This window comes from Vigna unguiculata, chromosome 9 (genome assembly GCF_037176805.1).
Source record: "Vigna unguiculata cultivar grain cowpea cultivar isolate G323 ecotype 2 chromosome 9, ASM3717680v1, whole genome shotgun sequence".
NCBI classification, from domain to species: domain Eukaryota; kingdom Viridiplantae; phylum Streptophyta; class Magnoliopsida; order Fabales; family Fabaceae; genus Vigna; species Vigna unguiculata.
In genome coordinates this window covers 27,923,947-27,948,295 of record NC_140800.1, presented here as the reverse complement: position 1 = coordinate 27,948,295, position 24,349 = coordinate 27,923,947, and the positions used below count along the sequence as shown (strand labels likewise).

At 34.5% G+C, this 24,349-nt stretch overlaps 1 protein-coding gene and 1 long non-coding RNA gene across 3 annotated transcripts; one reads left to right on the top strand and one right to left on the bottom strand.

The window, feature by feature from the left end:
• Positions 1-828: 828 nt before the first annotated feature.
• LOC146883848 (uncharacterized) lies at positions 829-1,512 on the top strand. Its single transcript, XM_085666738.1, has one exon. The coding sequence runs from the start codon at positions 829-831 to the stop codon at positions 1,510-1,512; it is 684 nt and encodes a 227-aa protein (XP_085522864.1).
• Positions 1,513-13,859: 12,347 nt separating this feature from the next.
• On the bottom strand, positions 13,860-19,342 carry LOC146883847 (uncharacterized). Of its 2 annotated transcripts, XR_014984557.1 has the most exons (3): positions 18,872-19,342; positions 18,511-18,600; positions 13,860-14,982 (listed from the first exon to the last, which is right to left on the bottom strand). It is a non-coding gene; the product is annotated as an uncharacterized LOC146883847 (long non-coding RNA). The 2 variants fall into 2 exon arrangements; XR_014984556.1 differs by having other exon boundaries at positions 13,860-18,600.
• Positions 19,343-24,349: the final 5,007 nt, after the last annotated feature.

The following is a 24,349-nucleotide window of genomic DNA, read 5'->3' as shown; positions in this document are numbered from 1 at the left end:
GACGAAGCAGATGTCTAAATTACCAGAGCAATTGCAAGTTGTGCAATCTTCTCCCAGTCAACAACCCATGAGATGTGATTTTTGTGGAGGCGATCATCCAAATGGTCATTGTTCTTATCAGAGTAGCTCACAAGGAGAAGTTCAATATGTGAGTAACCAAGGAAGACCAGGAAATTTCTCCAACAATAATAACTTTTCACAGGGGTGGAGAAACAATCAAAATCAGAATTTTGGATGGAAGCAAGATGCTGGTCCTTCAAACAGACAACCTCCTTATCAACAACAACAACAACATTATCCTTTGGTGCATGACAGAACAACTAAACTGAAGGATACTTTAGAAAAGTTTATGCAAGCTTCTTTGACCAATCAGAAAAATACAGAAGCTTCAATCAGAAATCTTGAAATACAAGTTGGACAGTTGGCTAAACAATTATCAGATCAGCAAGCAGGTCAATTTTCAGCCAACACTCAGACTAATACGAGAGAGCATTGTAATTCAATTACTACCAGGAATGGTAAAATTGTGGGAAAAGGAATTAGAGACAACCTGGTTGTAGAGGAGGAGGTGTTGGAGAAAAACGAGATAGAGAAAGAAGAAAATGAGTGTAGGGAAAGGAAGAACAAAATAAATGAGAGTTTCTAAATAAAAGAGAAGAAAAAAATAAAAATAAGGAGAAAAAGAGGGAGAAGGGTGAGAAACAGGTACCTCAGTTGAAGAGCATACCATACCCTCAAACTCCTTCCAAAAAAGACAAGGAAAGGCAGTTTGCAAGATTCATGGACATTTTCAAGTGACTGCAGATTAATATTCCTTTTTTGGATGCTATGGAGCAGATGCCAACTTATGCAAAATTCATGAAAGAGCTCCTAACAAAGAAAAGAAAATTTTCTGAAGAAACAATGGAGCTTGAAGCGGGGTGTTGTGCCATCATTCAAAAATATTTACCTCAGAAGTCAAAGGACCCTGGAAGCTTCACTATCCCAGTCACAATTGGAACATTGCCAGTAGATAAAGCATTGCTCGACTTGGGTGCAAGTATAAATTTGATGCCTCTGTCTATGTTACGAAGAATAGGAGATCTGGAAGTAAAGCCTGCAAGCATGACATTACAATTAGCTGATAGATCTTTGAAGTATCCATATGGAGTGGTAGAGGATGTCTTAGTTAAAGTTGACAAATTCATATTCCCAGTCGATTTTGTTGTGATGGATATTGAGGAAGACATTGAGGTCCCTTTGATACTGGGAAGACCTTTCATGAAAATAGCCAAGGTCATTATTGATGTTGATGATGGCAAACTGAAGGTCAGAGTGCAGGATGATGAAGTTAACTTTAATGTATTCGAGGCAATGCAAGACACTAAAGACAAACAACAATGTTTCAAAGTGGATGTGATAGATGAAACTTTTTTATCAGCTAGGAAGCAAGTGACAAAAGCAAACCCTTTAAAAAAAGCTTTAACTGGTGTTCATGATGATAAGGCAGCAGGAGAGAAAAGAAAATTATAGCTATAAGAATTGGAGGAAATGAGACTCAGCGCTTATGAGTCCTCTAAACTCTACAAGAGAAAGATGAAAGCTTATCATGACAAGAAAATTCTCAAAAGAGAATTTTATCCTGAACAATCAGTGCTATTGTTCAACTCCAGGTTGAGATTATTCCCTGGAAAGCTAAAATCAAAGTGGTCAAGACCATTTCTTATAAAAAATGTGAAACCTTATGGAGCCATTGAGTTGAGGATCCTGAATCACAAAGAAGCTGGGTTATAGACGGGCAAAGGTTGAAGCCCTACTTTGATGGTGAGATTGATAGGCTCGCCACAATCATTCAACTGGACGAACCTTAAATGAAACAGGCGTAAGGCTTGTGATGTTAAACAAGTGCTTCCTGGAAGGAAACCCGGTGTTTTGATTATGTTCTTGCACTTCAATTTCATCTTGTGTGATTAAATGTGTTTGTGTATGTAATTATGTGTTTGTGTTATAGTTCTATGTTTGTGTGTAAAAATGTGAGTTTTTAGCATCCAATCATCTAAATATGGCAAACCATGCATTTTTTGTGTTTTCAAACAAAACTGGTGTTTTAAGCATGGGGATGAGTTTTGGTACCAGAATTGAGTTCATTGAATGCTAAAAATTGCCTTGTTTTGGTCAAATTGTGAAATTTGAGTTTAAAAGCTTGATTTTGAGTTTGTTGATATGAAACCTTTTGGAATGATGGAGGATTGATTGAAGTATGGTTTGGTGTGTGTTTATAAGTTAATTGGACTGAAAGGATCATGGAATGGTTGAGTGAAACTGAACAAAATTTTGAAAAGTGAAAATTTTGAGAATTCTCAAAACTGCACAAAAATCTCGCCCAAGCTAAACAGTCTCGCCTGGGCGAGATATGCAGAACCTGAGCCAACAATTTTTACTGATATACTCACTTAAGCGAGTAGTGGCTCGCTTGGGCAACAATGCCCTGTACCAAGACAGGTTTGGGCGAAACAGTCCCGCCTACGCGAGACTCTTTAATGTTTCTGCACGCGCTCATCTCACTTAAGCGAGACTCTGTTGCTTGAGCGAGAAATCGCGCTTAAGGCAGGGACATTGGCAGAAATCACTCATTTTCTTTTCTCCCAAACTCTCACCCACGTCTCGCTTACATTCTCCCTTCTTCAGTTTTGAGCGCGCCTTCACTCACTCTTTTCTCTGCATTTTAGATCACAAATCTCTTCCTCTCTTTGCTAGTTTCACTTCAAGATTAATGGCTAGAACCAAAACAACATCTCGACTTTCCCCCACTGAACCTAAAGGGAAGAAGAGAAGATCCACAAGAAGTTGCTCTCCTGAAAGGCCAAATAGCAATTTGTTTAGAGACCCCCAAAGACAATAACGGTATGAGAAGATAAAGAACTGGGTCTTTATCAAAGAAAGAAAGGTGGTACTAATCCCGGACGAATATGATCCATTCTTGAATGGCCTTATCAGGAGGAACTGGATGAAGTTGGCTGACCCGCTTCCTAAATTTGATCCAGAGATTGTTAGAGAGTTCTACGCCAATGCATATTCTGAGGACAATCCTAGAGAGAAGAGATCTAAAGTTAGGGGGAGGTGGGTCAATTATGATCAAGCAGCCATCAGTGAATTCCTTGGTAATCCACTACCACTAGAACCAGGGCAACACTGTGATTTCACAAGAAAAAGGAGGAGTCATGAACCTTATGATGAAAATGAAGTGGCACTCCTTATATGCACTACCAACCGATCTTATCAAGTCGGGCCCACTGGAAATCCTCTCAGAATTCTAAGAGGGGATATGAAAACCTTAGCCCAAGTTTGGACCACATTCTTACTTGCAAACATAGTGCCTATTGGCCACGTGTCAGACTTGAATGTGCCTAGATGTCATCTCCTTTATTGCATATCTGAAGAAATCCACAAATTTGTGAGATATGAAGTCAACACAAGGAATGAAAAGGAAAAAGGTGTTTTGGGTTTTTCGGCTTTAATCACATCTCTTTGCCAAGATCAAGGGGTGGAGGTGGAGTTAACTGAAAAGATACGACTGTAAATCACCAAGAGATTCATTGAACATTTTTGTACCCACCCAGAGGACTTGGAGCAGCTATAAGAGCCCCAGTTGGACCAACAAGCTGAAGACCAACCCGTAATGAAAGAACAATAAACAGGGCCCACACGGCAACCTTAGCTCAACATGAATAATGAATTGCTTGAGCAGATGAGATATCTAAGGTTGCAGATGGAGCACACCCACCAGCAAAATGCTTCCATTCATAGAGGAAAACTCCACCTTCAAGTGTACCTCTATCAGAATGTCCGCGGACCATACCTAAGCATGACTCCACCAGATTTCTTGACTTATTTACAGTGGCCTGGGGACAGTCCTATTTTGTCGAGGGGAAGTGGACCTACTGCAGGTGAGGGACCATTAGGAGCTGCGGATAGAGATAACTTTGCTGCTGACACAAATGAAGTGGACATTGAGGAGGAGATTGATTTTGGAGGAGATTGATTCACATCACCATTCCACTCTTCAAAACTCTATAAATACGGTTTCATTGTTCTTTTTCTTTTAGTATTTTGCAGTATTTATGTAATTAGTACTATTTTGATTTAGTTGTTTTAACTAGAATGCTATATTATTTAGTTAATTAACTATTTAACTTTACTTTTTGGCTTAGTATTTTGTGCATAATACTTAGAGACAGCTAAAATTTTTTGGGAATCATTTTGAAAATCTTTCTTGAGGAAATTGGTTAAAGAGAAATCTGATTTCAGTGAGTATCCTGAGTCTAGAACAACTGAGTGAACTAAACACAGAGGAGAAAGAGGAAAATTTTGGTTGAGTTCATAATTAAATAGGATTAGGATATTAGTGCTAGATAGTTAGTCAAGATAACTAGTTGTAACAACAAGTGGGATACCAAGAAAATAAACCAGAAAACCCAGTGAGTGTGTGAATCCTTAAACAGCTTGAGTGTTTCCATTGTTTGTTGACAAGTTGATATTGCTTGAGTTTTCATTTGATAACATCACATTTGAAGCATCGAAAAGATTAAGGCAATTTTGTTGAATTTATAACTCAGTGCCAAATAGCCAACCTGTAAATAATCATCCTTTGTTGATAGCCCATTTGAGCCTAATTGTTTGAATTATGCACCTTAACCTTAACTTGAATTACTATCCTTTCCCTTTGCACACTCAGGGATAGAGAGCATAGGTGCATTTTATTCAATTGTAAGGGTAATTGGTTGGTAGAATTGCACTCAAGGAAGAAAAGGGATGAGTATCATAATTCACTCTTTAGTATTGAGTAGGAATGTATATATTTACTAAAAAAAAAAGAGGAAAGAAAAGAAAAGAACAAAAAGAGATAAGAGTGAATTATGAATGAAAAAGAAACTTGGTGTATTGAGGTCTGAATTGTGAGGAATGGAGAGTAGAATTAAAATTGGGTTTGAATTGTAGTTATGCTCTCTTTTCTAAGTTTTGCTTTTGTGATCTTGAAAACCCATTATTCTTGAAAGCCTAGCCTCATTACAACCTTGAAAAGACCTTAAGATCCATGTTGATTGTGTGTTTGTGGTTGGATTGAAAATGACTAGCAATTTTGGTTTGTTCAAATTCAGTGGAAAATGAGAGAGACACATGCCTGTGAGATTTAAGAGAGAATTTCCTTGGTTAGAATCACTTGTTCTTACAATTAGTTTTCCTGAAAAATTGGTTGCACTCTTATCCTACTGTTGTTTGATAATTGGATTCACCATTTGCTTCTGATTTTGAATCTGTGGTTTGGAAAGCAAAAGTTGTCTGGTAAGAAACTGTGAAAATGATTTCTCAATAACCAATTTCAGAATTTGAGTTTTAATGAATTGTTACATAATATTACTTTGCTTGAGGACAAGCAAGATGCTAGGTTGGGGGAGTTGATAAGTGCCAAAAAATGAGTAATTTTCATATGAAATGTTGGCACTTCTGTTTGTAATTTGTGTTTATATCATGATTGATTCTCCCTAAATCTAGAAAAGAATGAGCTTCCAAGTTTTTGTTGAAAAGAAGTCACTTGATCCCTGTTTTGTGTAAATTTCAGGTACAATACAGTAGAGAGAGGAAAGAACTTAAGAGGAGCAAAGGAGAAAGCAAGAAATAGAGAAAATAGGGAAGAAATGTTGTCAAGGTCGCTCAAACCAAAACAAGCTCGCTCAAGCTAAAGCCACTGCTGCCAATCTCGCCTAAGCGAAGAAGGACCTCGCCTAAGCGAGAGCTTCTGTAGTGGAAACCATCTCTTACCACCATTCTCGCCTAAGCGAGATCTGATGATGCCAATCTCGCCTAAGCGAGATCTGATGCTGCCAATCTCGCCTAAGCGAGACCCTTTTTTCAGCTCGAAGTACTCTTGCTCGCCTAAGCGAGATCTTTGCTTCAGCACTTCTCGCCCAAGCGAGAGGCTTTCTTTAGCTTGAAGTATTCTGTCCCGCTCAAGCGAGACTCAGTTAGCTTGAGCGAGATCTTCGTGGAGTATAAATACATCGTGAATCAGAAAGTGAAAATTAGCTGGGATTTTGGAGAATACAGACTTGCTGCAGAGCTGTAACCACGAGCAAACACCGTTCATATTTTCTTCTTCTTCTTCTTAGTTCTTAGGATTTGATAGCTACCATGAGTGGCTAATCTTCTCCTTTGGGATTGAATGTAATCTACTCAAACTTTGATGTAATCTGGTGATATTTATATATAACATTTCTATTTTACTCAATATTGGTATTATTGTTCTATTCTTAATGCTTGATTCTATCTGATCAATAGATGTTTTGATATTGATTTTTAGATCTGACTGGAAAGTATTTCTGAAAATCTGATTTGAACAATAATACTTGATATATTTTGATGCTAGGAATAGATCTCAATATATCAATTGCTTTTAACACTCGACTGTAATGCTGGATAGTTTGCTGAATATGTGAGGAATCAATATTCAGGGAACTAATCTTATGAATTTTATACGCGAGGGATCGATATAAATGATTTTTGAGTGTGCATTGGTATTTTAATATGTTATGTATTATATTCATCCAGATTACAGACAAGGGAGATAGATGAAATTCAATCCCAGTTTTTCTTATTAGTCTTTTATCTAATTTTCTGCTTTTATTGTATTCTGTTTATGCAAATTAGTTTAACTACCAATGATTTATCAAATTAAAATTTTTGTATATATATGCTGATCGAGATAATTATTTATTTTAACTGAATCCTTTTCTCATGGGTTCGACACTCCTACTTTAAATCATTATACTACACTTGACTTTTGGTACGCTTGCCAAGAGACCAACAATACTGCATTAAGTTTAGTTAATTTGTTAAATTTTGATCAATATTTTGTGTAACCAAAATGTTGTGATCAAGTAACATGATCATCATCATCATGATCATTCTCTGTTTGCTTACCCTTCTTGTCTTTATTCTCCTTTTCCTCTTAAAATAATATTTTTGAATGTGCTCAATTTTATACAATAATAACACTCCACATTCTTATATCTTGACTTGGACTTGCTCTTGCTTTTTTCTTTACCACCTTTGGTTTCTTTTTCTAACTTCTCTCCCCATTTTTTTTTAACAAGCACCTCAGACTGAGATGAAAAACCTTATGCCTTCCTTATCACATCTCTTCATTAAGAGAACCACTCTTTGTTATCTAGAAAGAAATAATGCCATTATAGGGGTTGAGTTGGTAATTGAACCCAAAATATCTTCCAAGACTCTAGTAGAGTAATTCAGTAGACATAATCCCAAAACTTCATCATCAAAATTGATACACATTCTTGACAATTGATCTAGGAGCCCTTGAAACTCATTTAAATAATCTAAAATGGAAGAACTCTCCCTGTACCACAAATTCATCAAGCAATTCAACAAATATAATTTATTATTAGAAGCATACAAAGACTCAATCTTGTTCACTAAGTTGTAGCATGTTTCTCCCTAACAATATGATTATTAGAGCTGTCAAAATGGGTTGGAACTCGCGAGCCAACCCGGCTCACCACGGGTTTGGGTTGGGTTGGGTTGAAATTTTTTTACAAATTTCAATACGGGTTAATTTTTGACCCGGCTCATTTAAAACCCGGCTCATCCGGGTTGAACTCGTAGTGAGCCGGGTTGGCTCACCAACCCGTACATAAAAGGGTCACACAAGTGTTTTTAATTTATTTTTATTAAGTTGGGCTTTACATTTGGGTCATGTTAGGTTGTTTTTTATCCAAAACATAAATAATTTGTATTTTTTTATTTTGGTTTGTATTTGGATTGTATTAAAGTTTATTTAGATTTGAATTACAATTACAATTTAGTTTTGACTGAAAAAATAAATAATTTTTTTTAATTAAGTGAACCCATGAGCCAACCCGTTTAACCCGCCAACCTGTGGTGGGTCGGGCAGGTTCAAATTTTTTTGGCTCGCTAAAAAGTGAACCGGGTTGGGTTGGCTCACTAAATCATCAACCCGTGGTAGGTCGAGCCGGGTTACCCGTTTTGACAGCTCTAATGATTATAAACATTGTCTTTTACATATTGCTAACTAAAATCACACACATGTTGGTGCTCAAAGTCCCATTCTTCATTAGGCATAGAATCCAAATTTTGTGTAGCAAAGACAAGAAGATGTGATTTCTTCACAAACAACATCACTAGTGTAAAATATATATTTTAGATCAGTTCTGGAACGCATATTAAATCGGTTCCGTAACCGATCTAATATACAACGATGTAATATGTATAACAGATATTAGATCGATTCTAAAACAACCAATCTAATACTTTAAACTGGGAAGAAAAATCAGACGTGCACTCACACTCCTCGTCTCAACTTAAATGACTGAAATTCAATATGAATACACAACAATTAAAGACAAATAATCGATACAAATTACACCAGAAAAGAAAACATCTCCACAAAATTTCAGATTTCCATTCCCAAATCAAAATGAACACTAAAAAGTAAATCATTCAAAAAAATTAAACATTCATCTGAGCATCTCTATATAGTCTCAACAGGCCCTTAACCTACCCCTAATCATCCTTGGAATAAACCCAAATCAAGAAAAAAAAAAGATAAATAAGGCAGAGGCGCGAGCAGTGGAGGCGAGCGAGCAGCAAGCGGAGGCGAGTGAGCAGCGGCGGAGGCACGATGCGAGCAGCGACGGAGGTGCGATGCGAGCAGCGACGGAGGCGCGACGCGAGCAGCGGTGGAGGCGAGACGTATCAGCTGAGGTGAGCGAGCAGCAAGCGGAGGCGAGCGAGAAGCATGCAGAGGCGAGCAAGCAACAGTGAGACGTGAGCAGTGGCGGAGGCGAGCGAGCAGCGGCGGAGGCGCGAGCAGCGGAGCGGAGCAGTGGCAATGAGGTCTGGTGGTGAGCAACGAGGAAGAAAAGAAAGCGGAGAAGTTATTGTGACAATGAATAGGGTTTTCACGTTTTTGTTAAATCTGCGAAGAGTATTAGATCGGTTATACACATAACCGATTTAAAATTTATATATTAGATCGATTAAAAATTCAACCGATCTTATATGCTTTCTAGTATTTACAAGTTTGCCACCACATTTTTTTTATATGGTTTTCGCATAATCGATTTAATATCCTGTTTTAGAATGTCCTTTTTGCACATGTCTTTCATCTGGCCTTCCACAAATGATAATTTGTACCATTTAAAGTAATCATCTTTGTATCTTCCTTCATCATTCAAGCAAGTAAATATAGCATCAAACCTAATGCCAATATGTTTGGGGAAATAACAAAATAGCAACTAAAAATACCAAAGTATCAGCGAAAATAATTCCCCCAAACTTGAAAGAATCTATGAAGAGCAAAAATAATAGATAAAAAAGGCAATAATAATCACAAAGAGAGAATACCAATAATTTTAATGTGGGAAAACTCTCTTAGTGACTCAGTGAGAAATAAAAACCCATGGGTACACACCAGTAAATTAAGATCCAGTAAGATCAAATATAAGTACAAAAGAGTCAAATAAAAAAGCATAAACGAGTGCTTATAACCAACTGATACATGAAAACAATAATGCTCTCAAATAAGAATAAAAAAAGAAAGAGAAACATAAAAAAGAGCAACAGAGCGAGACTAATCTATCTTACCACAAATTTGCCATTGACAATCTCAATGATCAAAATGAAGAATTCTATTTTGTAAACCTTCTGTCAAAGTTTATGCCAGATCCAACGGTGATAAAAATGAAAATCATAATTTTATTGATGCGGCTCGATGGATAGGCCAACAACTTTTCTCTCTTCCAAAGTTGCAAAAATAAACATCTTTCTTAACCTAAAAAAACACATCTTCACTTATGTTAAATAGTATGTTAAATAGTGAGACAAAATAAGCTTAACTATGTTAAATATTTGTAGTAAAATGATTGGGAACCCAACCCAAAGTATCAAAATTCACGCTTGAATAGCTTTATCTTATTCAATTATGTCAAATAATGTTTTATGATAAATTTAGGACCAAGTAACGTACAACAGCTTTAAAAAAACATCTAAATAACAACTTAAGCTAAAAGGGATTTTGGTAGAAAATTGAATGATAATTAGTTCATAAGAAAAATAAGTTAACTACTACTTTTGTCCTAAACCAATTTCTTAACGAGGTTGTAGGTCTACCCTACAACTTTAAATACATTAAGTGTTAATGAAACAAATATAAAAGGAATCTCTACTTTGACCCGAGTTGATTATTATGACTCAACTATTTACCTTTTCCATATTTTCAATGTGATTATTCTCTTCAATATTAACAAAGTTGAAAAAAAATTAAGCGTTTGTATATAATACTCTTAAAAGTGTTGACATTATTATAATTATTTTATAAAAAAGTTGATAGTGCCACTCTTGAAGAGTATACTAAGAAAGGTGATACGAAAATTTTCAAGTTCCATTGTCTTTTTTCTTACTTATTGTTGGATTGTTTGGATTAAAAATTTCGTAATTTTCAAGTTATTTAAATATATTAAATTTACTTTAACATTATTTTAATTTTTTTATGTTTAAATGATTTTTTTTTTCAATAAATTAATTTGAATTTAGGGAATTATAATTTTTTGGTTTAGATAAAATATTTCAATTATTATTAAATGTAAAAAATCATTTAAATATTAAATAATTATTAGTGATAACAAAATATCTTGATTTTTTTAATGGATATTGGTTGATTGTAAAACCCTTTTTTTCTCCCCTAAAATTTAAAGGGCCTAATCCCATCTGTTGGGTCTAAGAGCTAACCCATAGGGTGTCCACCCTAAACTGCCCTAACCATCTCATTCCACTCATTTTTTCAGAAAAGTAACTTCTTCCCCCTCTCTTAGAACTGCAACCACCTTCTGTTAGGGTTTGGCCCCGTTCTTCATCAAGCTAGTTGAACTCCACTTCGGTTCCACCTCACCAAGCTGTTCTTGGAGCTGTGGTGCTCTTTCGTAGTGTGCTCGTGGTATTTGCTATCCTCTGTCCAGGTAAGGGAAGCTAGAACTCCTTTTCTTTGAAACACAGTGTACTTATTTTCGTTCTGGTATGAGTGTGCTTGATTGATGTGGCGCTACTTTTTTTTCTACACTGCACACTTTTCATAAAAGGAAGGTTCCTACTTTGTTAATCGTTGGATCGAGCTGATATTTTAACAACTGATTCTTAACACATAGTTCTTGACTTTGACCGATCAGATCTTGAATCGGAGCTCTATAGTGAGAGAAGTTTTTATCGCAAGGTCATTGTAGTTTGGTTGTTCACAACACTGCATACTTTTCGTAAAATGAAGGTTGCTACTTTGTTAACCGTTGGAGCAAGCTGATATTTTGACAGCTGATTTGTAACACATAGTTCTTGACTTTGACTGGTCGGATCTTGAATCAAAGCTCTGTAGTGAGAGAAGTTTTTATCGCAAAATCACTGTAATTTGGTTGTTGACAGGATTGACCTTTGTTGCTTGTTTGGTGCATAACTTTCTTTATAGTTATTCAATTAAGTTGGTTCTTGATTCAATCATATTTAATTTGAATATAAATACAAAATTTTGGAGCTTTACACAAGCTGCAATTTTATTTATAAAATCCCAAATTGTTTGCATAATGTGTTGTTAAGTTGGATTAGATAAAAAATATAAGAATTAGTTATTTTCCAAGAGAGAAATATGTTGTATGATTTTAATATGTGTCTTCAAATGCTTGTGTGAGAATATAGGAGATTCCATGGGGGATCCTATTTGATTTAATTGGTAGTGTCTTCATTGGTCAGGACGTAATTCCATGAATCTCTAGGTGAGATCTCATGGTGGTGCCTCATTGATCAGGACGTAATTCCATGATGGTTTCGTGGTGGTGCCTCATTGGTCAGGGCGTAATTCCATGAATCTCTAGGTGAGATCTCAAGATGGTGCCTCATTGGTCAGGGCATAATTCCACGTTGGTTGCATGGTGGTGCCTTATGGTCAGGACATAATTCTATGACCCTTGTTAGTGGGAGTTTCGTGGTGGTGCCTCATTATATAATTTAGTAAGGATTCAAGGTAAGGATTGCATTGTGACACTCTAAAGAGTCAGTTAGTCTCACGTAGAACGTACTGACTCAAGTGGTGAGAGTAGCAAGAGGCCTGGGACACTTTAAGGCTAACCTTGTGAGCGGTAGAATGAGACCCTTTGACAATTAGCTCGGTAGAGCAGTAGAGGCCACCACAAGTGCAAGCATCCGATGAATCCGACTAATTATATGTATCCGAATAAGTCGTGTCTTGAGTCGTAGAGGCTTATTTGCGAGTCATAACATGATTGGTTGATATATGTACCTTAGGCTATGAAAGTGTATGCGATTGTATGATAAAAATGTTTTTCTACTCTAGCTTACCCTTTCTGCTTGTTTGTATGTTCTATGTGTGGTTTTCTGTTTTTGTGATGATCATCAATTTATTGATGTGAGCAGATGCGAGAACTCCTCGTGGTCAACAGGGTAATAGAGATTCTGCTGCTTAACTCGTCGTGGGTCGGATCCCGCTTCTTCGAGTTCCCTGTTAGGGTCGTAGCCCATGTTTTACTTTGCTCCTTGAGAACTCATTTAATGTATTGTTCGACTTTTATCTTGTTTAATCTATGGCATCGTGGTGTGCATTAGACTTCTCTCTAAGTATTTGGAACTTTGTTGTAAGAGTGATATTTATACTTACCTTGTGTGATGTTTTAATTAATTATGTTATTATTTAAATGGGACGTTACATTGATATTTTTTTTAAAAAAATTTGTCAAAAAAAACAAAAATAATTGACATATGAGAAACTATTTTTTTTTTTCAAATTAATGTTAGTCAATATTGTTTTTAATTGATGTTAAATACAATTATTTAGGTTAATATTTGTCAAATTTTTTATTGACGTGGAGTGAAAAGTTTCACCAATTGACATCAATAAAAAAATCCTAATTAACACTTGTTGAAAATTTTCCCAATTAAGATTGAAAAAAGAAATCCTAACAAGCTATTAATGAAAACTAACATCAATATCGATGATTAAAAAAATACAAAATCATGACACATTAGTTGAAAAATCTAAAACACATACAATCTCCAACATGGGCGGAAAACTTTTAAGTAACATCAAACAATAAAGAAGAGTGGTCTACAATGACGATAACACAAACATGACGCTTACAATTTAAATTACAAAATAACTCCTATCAACATAAAACAAAAAAAAAAAAAAGTCTTAATTGACATCAATAAAAAATAATTATCTTAACCATGTCTCCGTCTTAATCAAGTTGATTACGGTTAAACAAAAATTGGCCTAAGGAAAAATATGAAAAGAAAAAAAATAAAAATTTGATAATATGAAGAATTTAAATTTTTACCTTTTAAATGTTACTTGAAATCCTCTAATTTCAAGAACCTAAATACTCTAATAAAATTATAAAATTTATTTATTTTTCTTTTAAATTCTTTTATCTAAACAATATATTTTGTCATAAACCATTTCAAATTTTTTATATAAATAAATTATCATTTTAAATTTTCTTTTTTAAAGAAAATATTATCTTGACTTTTGTAGTTTTTATCTTCCATTAAGATCGCTTCAAATTAGGGATGACAAAGTAGATTTAGGTCTCTAGACCAAGTTGATTTTTTCAACTTCCTAGACCACTTTGGGTCGTACCACTTATCTTGCTGCCTGCACTTTAAAAAATTTAAAAATAAAAATAAAAAATTATTTAAAAGATTAACTTTTATGTAATGTATTACTTGAATGGTTCATGTAACATATCATTTAATAGTCTAAAACCATTAAACAAAAAATTTCATAGTTGATAAAAATTAAAGCATAGAATACTAAAATGTAAATATCATATTACAGTCATCCCAAAATAAGATAAGCTGAAATACAACTTTTGTACATGACAATCTAAGAGTTTGGAGTTTTTCAAAATATAAGCATAGGAGTCCTAAAGAATCTATCTAAACAATTGCATCATCCCCTCCTTGCATTGGTCTAGCTACAAGATCCTCATTTGCTCACTCCAATCATGTGATCATTGCAACAGAAAACAAAACCAGACAAACAAGACACAAGAGAAATGCGTAAGCTAATGTCATAAAAGATAATCATTCAAGAATCCAATTACTTAAGTCATACATAATTGAACATCCTATTTCATACAAAGACATAAAGTTATGAATCAATTATTCAGATACATGCATTAATATTGGACTCTGATAAGTTATTGTTACAGGATTGACAAGTGTACCAAATTGTACAAGTAATAAAGTGGAAAGTCCAAGTATCGTTTTCCAAGAGACTTGTGAAAACACTTGACAACTCTTGCAATTCATAATTCAATTAGATAACAAATTTCACAAAAAACAAAAACAAAACTCTTTTTGTATTTTTATCAAACATATGGTGTGCAACAATATATGATAAAGGCTTCATTGGATTGGGTTTCATGGTCCAACTCAAAGCAAAAACATCAAACAATATTATTCTAATTCCTACTTTAGCATTCACATCTTATGTAACAAACCTTAATGTCTTAGCAACAAGTCTAAACTTGATAATAAAAACCCTAGTGTCTTAGCAATTTTTATTATAAGTTCGCATCAATGATCAAAATTCTGATGTTATGAATGACCAATGATCTACTCTATGTCTAGATGCACAATCCATTAGTTGTCTCTAGTTTAAATTCTAATATCATGTTCAATAATTAGAGACCCACAAATATGCAATCAATATGAAAATGATCTTTTTATTTCTGCTTTAAAGCCTTGCCAAAAATTCTTCATTTATGTATGCTTCACACGATCCTTTATATTGAAAACTACAAAATAGAAACTATGAGATCTTTGAAAATGAGGAAGAAATTGAAAAAAAAAAAACTTCATACCTTACTAACTCATTCGCAAAATGGATCTTGATCAGAACAATCCCTTATCCGAACAAATAGTACACAACAACAAACCAAAGTAAATCAATATAAATGTGGTTTTATAAACAATAATAAAGCTACTAACTAAGTTCTGCAGGAAACTTCTGTAAGACCCGAGGAATTTAAATAATTAATTAAATAATTATTTAAGAAATGCGGGTAGTAGGAGCCTTTAAGGCATTTAATGCGGATAATTATGACGTGGAAAAGTGCTAGCTCAAATGGTTGAGAGTATTTTATTGTGTGAGAGGACTTGGGTTTAAGTCCTATGTATGTTGTTTGTGTTTTATTTAATTATTATTGTTTTAATAATATGCTAGAGCATGTTGAGTGATAATATAATCATAAAATTATATTAATCATCATGAAACATGAATTGGTTAAATGGTGGAACATTGATTTGGCTTTGGCATGGTGAGGGGTTCAAACCTTGGTGAACCCAAATTAAACTTTGTTTTTTTTTGCCAAAATGTTCTTTGGCATGAAGGTGAAAGGGCAAGGAAACCCAAGCAGTCAAGGGAGGGCTGGAAAACCATCATAAGACAACAAATTGAATGGCATTAACCTTAGTTTAATTGTAATTTCGTTTTGCATCATTAATCCCACATTAAGACACCAATTATTGGCCAATTAAGGGAGAAAAAGAGAGGTTTTGTGGTTGGTTTTGTTGGATGGGTAGAGAAATACGAAAATCAGAGTAAGGTGAGTGTATTGAGTGAGACATTGAAGCTAAATTGAGGAGAACTAAGGAAGGCTATTGGAAGTAAGGGAGAACCAAGGGCTACTCAAGTTTTAAGCAAAAGAAACCAGGTTAGGGGAATTGAACTCGTAATTTATGTTGTTTTGTTAATGGTATGATGTATGATGTGCAATTACATGCTTCCTGTTGAATTAATTCGCAAATTCTGGGTTTCTGGAAAATTTCCAGAAACCGCCTGGCGAACGATGAACTGCCGCCAGGCGACTCATCCTATTTTGCTTGTTTTCTGGGTTCTCGAAAGGAACCGCCTGGCGGTGAGCTTTGTGCCGTCATGCGACGCGTGACAAATTAACCCAGTTTCTGGGTTTTGCTTGAACTGCCTGGCGGTGATGAAGACCCGCTAGGTGACGCGAACCAATTTTGGTTCGATTTTGATGTTCTAGATGTTTTGAATCGGAGGGAAAGCAAATTTTAATGGTTAAGGGGTGATTGGATGTCAAACATCATTGAAATTCATTTAATTGATGGCTAAATTGGATGAAAAAGTAGGAATATTATCTTAGGGTTGATGAATTGGAAATTTCTATAGTGGCAGAAATCTAAGGGGAAAATGTGAATGAATTCGTGAATGGGAAGTGTTAGGGATGAACCGTTATTCCAATAACTGGGTTCGTATCCTATGGAGTCAGAAATTGATGGAAATCAGAGTTGTTGTGAAGGGGGTAAGGTTCGCAGGTGCAGGAACCGCCTGGTAGCACCCATTTGGCTGCCAGCTACCAGGCGCCATAACAGAGATGTGAGTGGTGCTCTGGTTCACGAAAAACGTTGTTTTTTACTTTTCGCGCAACAGGAACCGCCCGGCGGTAGTACAGTCCCGCCAGGCGCCACCTTCCACTTCTGGGCGCTAGGCGCCACCACTTTTTTCTAGTTTGCGCAGTTTTCGTAAAAATGCATTTCCCGGTTCGTTAACCGTCCGATGTAGGTGAAATTTTGACAGGTGGTCCATAACATGTGGTTCTTCACTTTGAACGGTGAAGATTTGATTTGGAGGTCAGTAGATAGAGATATACGTTACTCAATATTCCTGATTTTGGAGTCTTTAAAATGCATGAATAACCTCTTGATAATTACTAATACCTTCTAATGAAGCATGATTGGGTTATGTGCTAAGTCTTTATCAATTTGAATGTTCATTTCGATTAGTCACATGTGGAGAATTGGTTTGGTGAAGGGATGGGTGTCAATATTAAATTGCATTGGTGCATAAGATCATGTGCTTAAAATTGTTAGAGTGTTGCTGCTTATATTGTGTTTGAGCATGCTTGGGATGGTCTATATGACTAGGGGATGAATGCACATGTGAGGTGCTATAAGGCCTGGAACATTATAGATGGCAATGCTTTTCATTAGGGGTACTCTAGAATGAGAGCAAATGAGAGCAATTGAGAGTAATCTGTGTGAAGTGTGCTTGAACCTGAACTAAAATCAATACTGCGCAAGTACTGGTGTAGCGCCTAGCGGTAAGGAGGGGTGTGCCAGGCGAAGTCTACAGTTCAGTGAATCCTAAGGCGCGTGGCGCCTGGCGGCAAGGGAAGTCCCGCCAGGCGATAGTTGCAGTGCTAGTGAAGACTAAGGCGCTTAGCGCTTGGCGGTACATGTCCCCCGCCAGGCGGTCTGGAAGCGGCAGCGCCTGGCGGTACGTGTACCCACCAGGCGATTTTGCTGCAGCAGATTGGTGTTATGCTTGCTATGATGTGCGTGATCTAAAAGGCTTCTAGGATATCTTAAAGGTCGGCTTGCTGGTGTTCCTTGAGTTGAGCTCGGAACGTATCCTTTGAGTTGAGCTCGGGATAGGGGTTAAGCACGTGGCATTCCTTGAGTTGAGCTCGGAATGGCATCCCTCAAGTTGAGCTCGGGATGGCAGATGAACACGAGGAACCCTTGAGTTGAGCTCGGATTGGTGAGTGTTACCGGTGTGAGTGTGCTGGTTGTGGCCAGTACGGATGGGTCAAGATAGATTGCCCTCCTCAGTAGTTGATTGACGAGTTTGGTAGTCTTGGGACGTTACGAATTATGTTCGTATATGGGAACTTCACCTGACGTTACGGTATATGATTCGTAGCATGGTTTCCGGCACGTGCTCTATCGGTTGTGGCCGATAGGTATGGCAGCAAGACATCTTGAGGTACTCACTAGAGGACGTAGAACATGAATAACATGGTTGTGGCCATGTGGTATGGATTCAAAGGAAGGAATTCCTTTGGTGTGTTTTTGAGATATATATATATACTTGTGCTATATATTTACATGTTTATTTTGTTAGCTCACCCTACCTGCTTGTGTTTGGCGAAGATCGTGTACGCAGTACATGGGAGCAGATGATGTTGTAGGTGGATCTGGTGAGGTTTAGCAGCGGAGCGGGGAAAACTCATGGGAACAGTTTTATAGACTTTTATCATTTATGGTTTTGGAATAAAGGTGTAATCTATTATGAGATTGTTTTGATATTTTATTGAATTTTGAGAAGATTTGAACTTAGAGTTATTTTCATTATGAAATAAATTATTTGAAATTTACCACATTTTTGGGAAATGAATTTATAATAAATGTGATTTTATTTTCTTATTTTATTTTATTATTTAAACCCGTAATATCCGGTCGGGATATTACAACTTCAAGAGGGTAACAACTACCAAGACAACCATTTTGAAAGAGTGGAGGCTCATACTTAAACTAATGAGTGTAAGCCTATTACATTTTTTAAAAAGAAAAAAAAAGGGCTAAAATTCATCTTTACATATAAAAAATGCCAAAAGGGAAGAGCCTTACCATGGTTGTCTTCTATACATTCGACGTAGTGACACCCAAGTTTTGAAGTTTATGTAATCTCAGCCATAAAGTGGTTTCTTTCCTGCAACACTATAAACAACTACTTCAACTTAAGAGGAATAAAATCCTCACCAAAAAGTGATATAACAACATAAAACACAAACACACGCATGTGCACACGTACCCATACACACCCACCCACACACACACCCACACACGCACCCCCCCTCGCCACACACACACATACACACACTCTAATGGAAACCCTAAACCCCAAATTAGTGAAGAAAATAAACCCTATAATTAGTCAAAATATCTGGAAATCAAAAACTACTAATCGAAGTAAAGAGGATGTTTATACTTTCAAATGGTTGATCCTAACAAACCTGCAACCAAAAAAATACAAGAGAGTGAAAGATCAGAGGTAAAAACATAAGGTAAGACTTCTTTTTTTTTATAAATCTGCAAGGAAGATGTTTTCATTTTTTCTGTCATCACACTTCTTAGAGGCAAACCTGCCTCATGAAAAATTCTTGATCAAAAGAATCAAAAGATAACATGCAGAAAAGGGTAATAGATTTGGAATAAACAAAAGAAGAAACACCTCAGTAGAAATGATAACAGGAAAAATAGAGATTGAAAATCTTTCCATCTTCGTGTAAGTCTAAGTAAGAGTAAATGAGAGAAAGGAAGAGATACTACAACGATAACATCATGCTTTCTTTCGTTTTTGAGAGATGAGAAAGGAAGAAAACTGAAGAGAGAGGCTTGTTTATTTTTAAATTTGAAAACTTAGATGGAGAAACTGCTTTTTCTTATGTATGCAGGAAAACCACCTGTAAGCAGAATGAGGAAACTATGTGTAAGAACCACACTTTACCACTTGTCAAACAAATAGAGTGAGTAAAATTTCCACTTTTAGTTAATTTTGAGTATGATGTTTTTTGTGTTTGGTAAGAACTTTTGGCACTTTGTAAAAGGAGCTTTCTAAAATGATTATTTTAAAAGGAGCTTTCTAAAATGATTTTTTTTCCCGTTATCTCTCTTTCTTTTCCTCTGCAATATTGTTCCTCTCTTATTCTTGTTGTGGTGCAGTGTTGAAAGGTAGTTTAGTATCTTGTTGTGGTGCAGTGTTGAAAGGTAATTTAGTATGCTTTTATTAACATAGGGTGCAGTTAGTAATTGTGTAGTTGCAATTAGGAATTATTAGGGTGCAGGAAGCGATAGCCCAAACTCTTCCTTTTTTAAGGCCATTGAGTTAAAGGGGTTTTCTTCCTGCACCCCCAATATTTCTTCTGCACCTCCAAACTTTTCATAAATTCCAAAACTACCCTTTTAGTATTTTTAAATTTTAAATCAATTAATCTCTATTTCTCTCTTCTATTTAATGCTTCACTTGTTTTCACTCAACCCTAACCGCCGCACACCCCCCAATCTCTCATCTGCCCCACTCACCTCTCTAACGTGTCTCACTGTCGTGCCCCACTCCTTCTATTTTTTTGTCCACTCTTCCTCTTCCCTTCACCATTCCTCTCCAACAGGTAAGTAAAGCTATCCTGTTGTATATTTTAATATTTTAATTTTTTAATTTTTTGATTGTTTATGCTATGTTTGCTGTATGTAGTTATTATTTTTTATTTGAATATAGATCTGTAAAAACACAAACCTGGAAGTCGTGGACTTCCATAGAACCAGGTTGGGAAGCAAAAAAAAATGGCACTTACAGAAGTCGACTTCCGTAGTTAAAATTGAGTTCCGTGAAAGTAAATATTATTGATTTTCGTAAGAGCATATGACTTCCGTAGAGTATGGCGTGACTTCCATACGCGACTTCCGTAGGCGAGTTCCACTTCCGTAAGGCGAGTTCCACTTCGTAATAACGTGTTCCGTAATTTTTTTTACTTAATTTTAATTTTAATGTAAATAATTTTGATATTAATTAATTTTAATTATTATTAATTTTAATTAATTATAATTTTAAAAAAGTAAAATTTAGAATAATTAAAATTTTAGTTATTTACGATTTTGAATAATTTTAATTTTATTTAATTTTATTATTGAGTAAATATAATTTTAAAAAATTATAATTTAAAATAATTAGAATTTTAAAAAATTATAATTTAAAATAATTAGAATTTAAAATAATTAGAATTTAAAATAATTAAAATTATAGTTATTTACGATTTTGAATAAATTAAATTTTAATTAATTTTATTATTGAGTAAATATAATTTTAAATAATTATAATTGGTGTATGATATCCACAGCAAATGGGTGACCAACTAGTGTATGAGACACATCATGGTTATGATATCCACACATACCTTCAACATCCAACCATCTCCATTACTAATTGGTTTGCCTCTGAGTTTAAATGGACAATCACATTTTCTTGTGCCAGAGACACTAGGCTGAACATCAGATTTATACTTCCTATACTTACCACCCCTTTCACAGCCTAACAATACATACGTTTTTGTCCCAGGTTGACTAGTAGCTTTGTCAGATCTGATAGTGACAACAACAAAACCAAGATGAAATGCTATTCCTCGAACCCACTGAATCAACTCATCTCGTGTTGAAAATATCTGATCAGTCGTAAAATTATTTGTATAGTCTCCATCACTCATCTCATTTATAAAAGAAGAGAAATCTGAGATGAAACTCGAATTTACTTGTGAATCCATGAAATTTAAAGGGAGATCGTCCATCTTAGATAACTTTACCCACCTATAATCTAACATTAGTAATCAATACCACTTTTTACAAAATAAAATAAATATAAAAAAATTAAAATATTCCTCAAACAATTAAATAAATATAAAAAAAATATACATAAACACTCAACCATAAAAAAATCAAAATAAATAAAATTAAATCAATAAAAAAAAATATTCATTCAAAAATATAAAACAAACACACAATAAATAAATAGTAAACTTAAACAAATAATAATTAAAACACACAAAAATATAACAATAAAAAATATATAAACAAAAAATAAATATTCATGTAAATAAACGTTAAATAAATAATATAAATAAATAATAAATAAAACATAAGTTATTATTCAAACCCTAACAAAATTATAAATTACAAAATAAAATAAATTAAAATATCACTAAGTCTAAAAGCTTGGAAGTAGAAGAGTGAAAGAAAAAAGAAAAAACAAAACTTAGTGTAAAAGCATCTATGGAAGTGGAAAACTGAAAAAAAAAAGAAAAAGAAAGCTTTGTCTAAAACCATCTACGGAAGTGGAGTGGAAAAGTGAAAAAAAAAGAAGCATGGTAGAACATAAAAAGCATCGAAAAGTGGAAAAAAGGAAAAACAAGATAAACCATTAACTACGGAAGTGGAAAAAATTTACTCACCACACTACTTACCAAACATATACTCGACTTCCGGGCGAAAAATTGAGTTAATATACTTGACTTCCGAGCGAAAAATTGACTTAAAAGAGCGGAAGTCCACTTCCGTAACACTATAAAAATTTTACACGTCACTTCCACTTCCGATTAAATCATACACTTCCGGAAGTTGACTTCCGTTTCACACATACATTTCCGGAAGTCGACTTCCGTTTTACATATGCACTTCCGGAAGTCGACTTCCGTATATGAAAAAATAACTTGACTTCACACTTCCGTATTGACTTCCATAAAATGTAAGAATGAAATATTAAAAACGCACCAACATTTATCTCAGAGATAAACTTATCAAATATAAACTTCTATTCTAAATGCACGTACCTCTTTTTCCGAGAAGAAATGAAGCAAAGCAAATGGTAAAATAGGAGTGGACCCTTGACTGAAAATTTCACACCTCAACCACCAACGAAATTTTTTGCACTGAAAGTGAAAGTGAAAGTAAGTGTAAGTGAAAGTGTAAGTGAAACTGAAGAGGGGTGCAGGGTATATAAACCACTGGCTGGAAATTAATTCAGGCACCCAACTAACTCTGTCATTCATAATTGTTTAATTATTGCGTCTACCTAATTAAACTTTTTTATTTATTTAATTTTCCAAGGGCATAAATGAAAAACCGTGAATATTTGGAGGTGCAGAAGAAATATTGGGGGTGCAGGAAGAAACCCCTGAGCTAAAAGCCCTTTATAAGTGGTGATCCAAAATCTAATTTGTCTTTCATCATTTTACATAATAGTCTTGTATAATAATTTTTAATATACTTTTTTAAGACCTAGGTTGTTTTTAATGTGTCCGAATCTCAGATCTAGTCATAGTTTGTTTACTTGCAAATTTTTCTAAAAGGAAAATAATTTGATGGCTTAGTACTAAAAATTCAATTTATATCAAAGCAGGTAAATATCGTTTGATGAAATTATTTACTCTTGCATATATATATATATATATTATTATATCATGAAATGGAAAAAAAAGAAAAGAAAAAGAAAGAGAAGAGACACGAGAGAGAGAAAAAGACCCTACATTATGCAAGTGCATCTCCATTTAAAAAAAAAAAAAAGTTGAATACAAACAAACTATAACAATTTTACACTATTACCCAATTATAAACTATATAAGTTTGTTCACTTTAAAATTAACTATTTTAAAAATCATAATAGTTTTTTATGATTAGATGATAGCCAAAACTGTTTAATATCCTTCAATGCACACTCATTAAACTTACAAATAAATAGCTTTTAACAATGAATCTTATATTCTGTATTTTGTTTTTAAAAATAATTGAATTCAGTGACTCAGTTTTCAGAATTTGTTCTCATCCGTGGTTGTTTAATGAGTAACATAATTATTTTATGAATTCAGTTAGAAACATGTGTGTAAGTACGAGAGACCTCTGGTTGGATGAAATAAAGTTAACGTTATGAAAAAACAAATTTTATTTTGGACAGTGTAAAGTGCAAAAATCAAAAACAAGTGCAGACAACATTTTTTAAAAGCATAAAACATAAAGGATTGAAAGTCCCGACAAATAACAGCAAGGATGGCGGAACAACATAATATATTCAAAAGGCAAACAATTCCTTAACGCGGTTATTTAACCAACTTAGGAATAAACAATCAATCATCCAACGTTAATGACAATATTAAACTCATTTTTGAAACTAAAAAAGCCATTACTAATCATTGTTAACAAATATTAGTGATCGATGTGGGCCAAACCAAAACTGTTGAACGGCTTGTTTGCAATTGAAAGCAAACGAAGGTACAACGCATCCAAGGCAAACTCACTGTCCAATCTCATCATCAAAGGTCAATCAAACTTCTCAAAATTTAATTTATTTTCTATAAATATTTTTCTCTGATAATTCAATGTTTTAGTTCAATTTAATTCCTTAATTCTAGAACTGAATTTAATTTTTTCAATCAAATTTGGTTGTTAACTTTATTTAACGTTTGAATCGTATTTTATTATAATATTTGAGTTATTTACATCATTTAACATATACTTTTTTCAATAATAGTTAAAAAATTATTATGAAACACATTTAAAACGTCAAATAAACTTAATCATATTTAGTTAAAAATATTAGATCTACGTAATTCTAAAATTAAGAGACTAAATTAGATCAAAATTTCGAAAGAAGATTAATTTTAATTTTCAGTAAAAATTGATAGAAAAAATACATATTTAATTTTTTTAAAATTAAACAAATATTCTCACACAAAACGTGAATGCATGCATACCCTAAATGGGACCGTTACTTCCCAGTTCTAACTGATTGGGCCCTCAAACTTGCAGGTAGGCCCACTCTGTTGGGTACAGAGTGTAATAACACCGTTACATCCGGGCCAGGGCCCACATTCCTAGCTGGCACAGTCTGGTCTCTCTCTATAACTCCCTCTTTCCATTTCTCACT

Bases quoted from the DNA above. Each gene is read 5' to 3' on its own strand.
- LOC146883848 (XM_085666738.1), top strand. From the start codon at position 829: ATGGAGCAGATGCCAACTTATGCAAAATTCATGAAAGAGCTCCTAACA.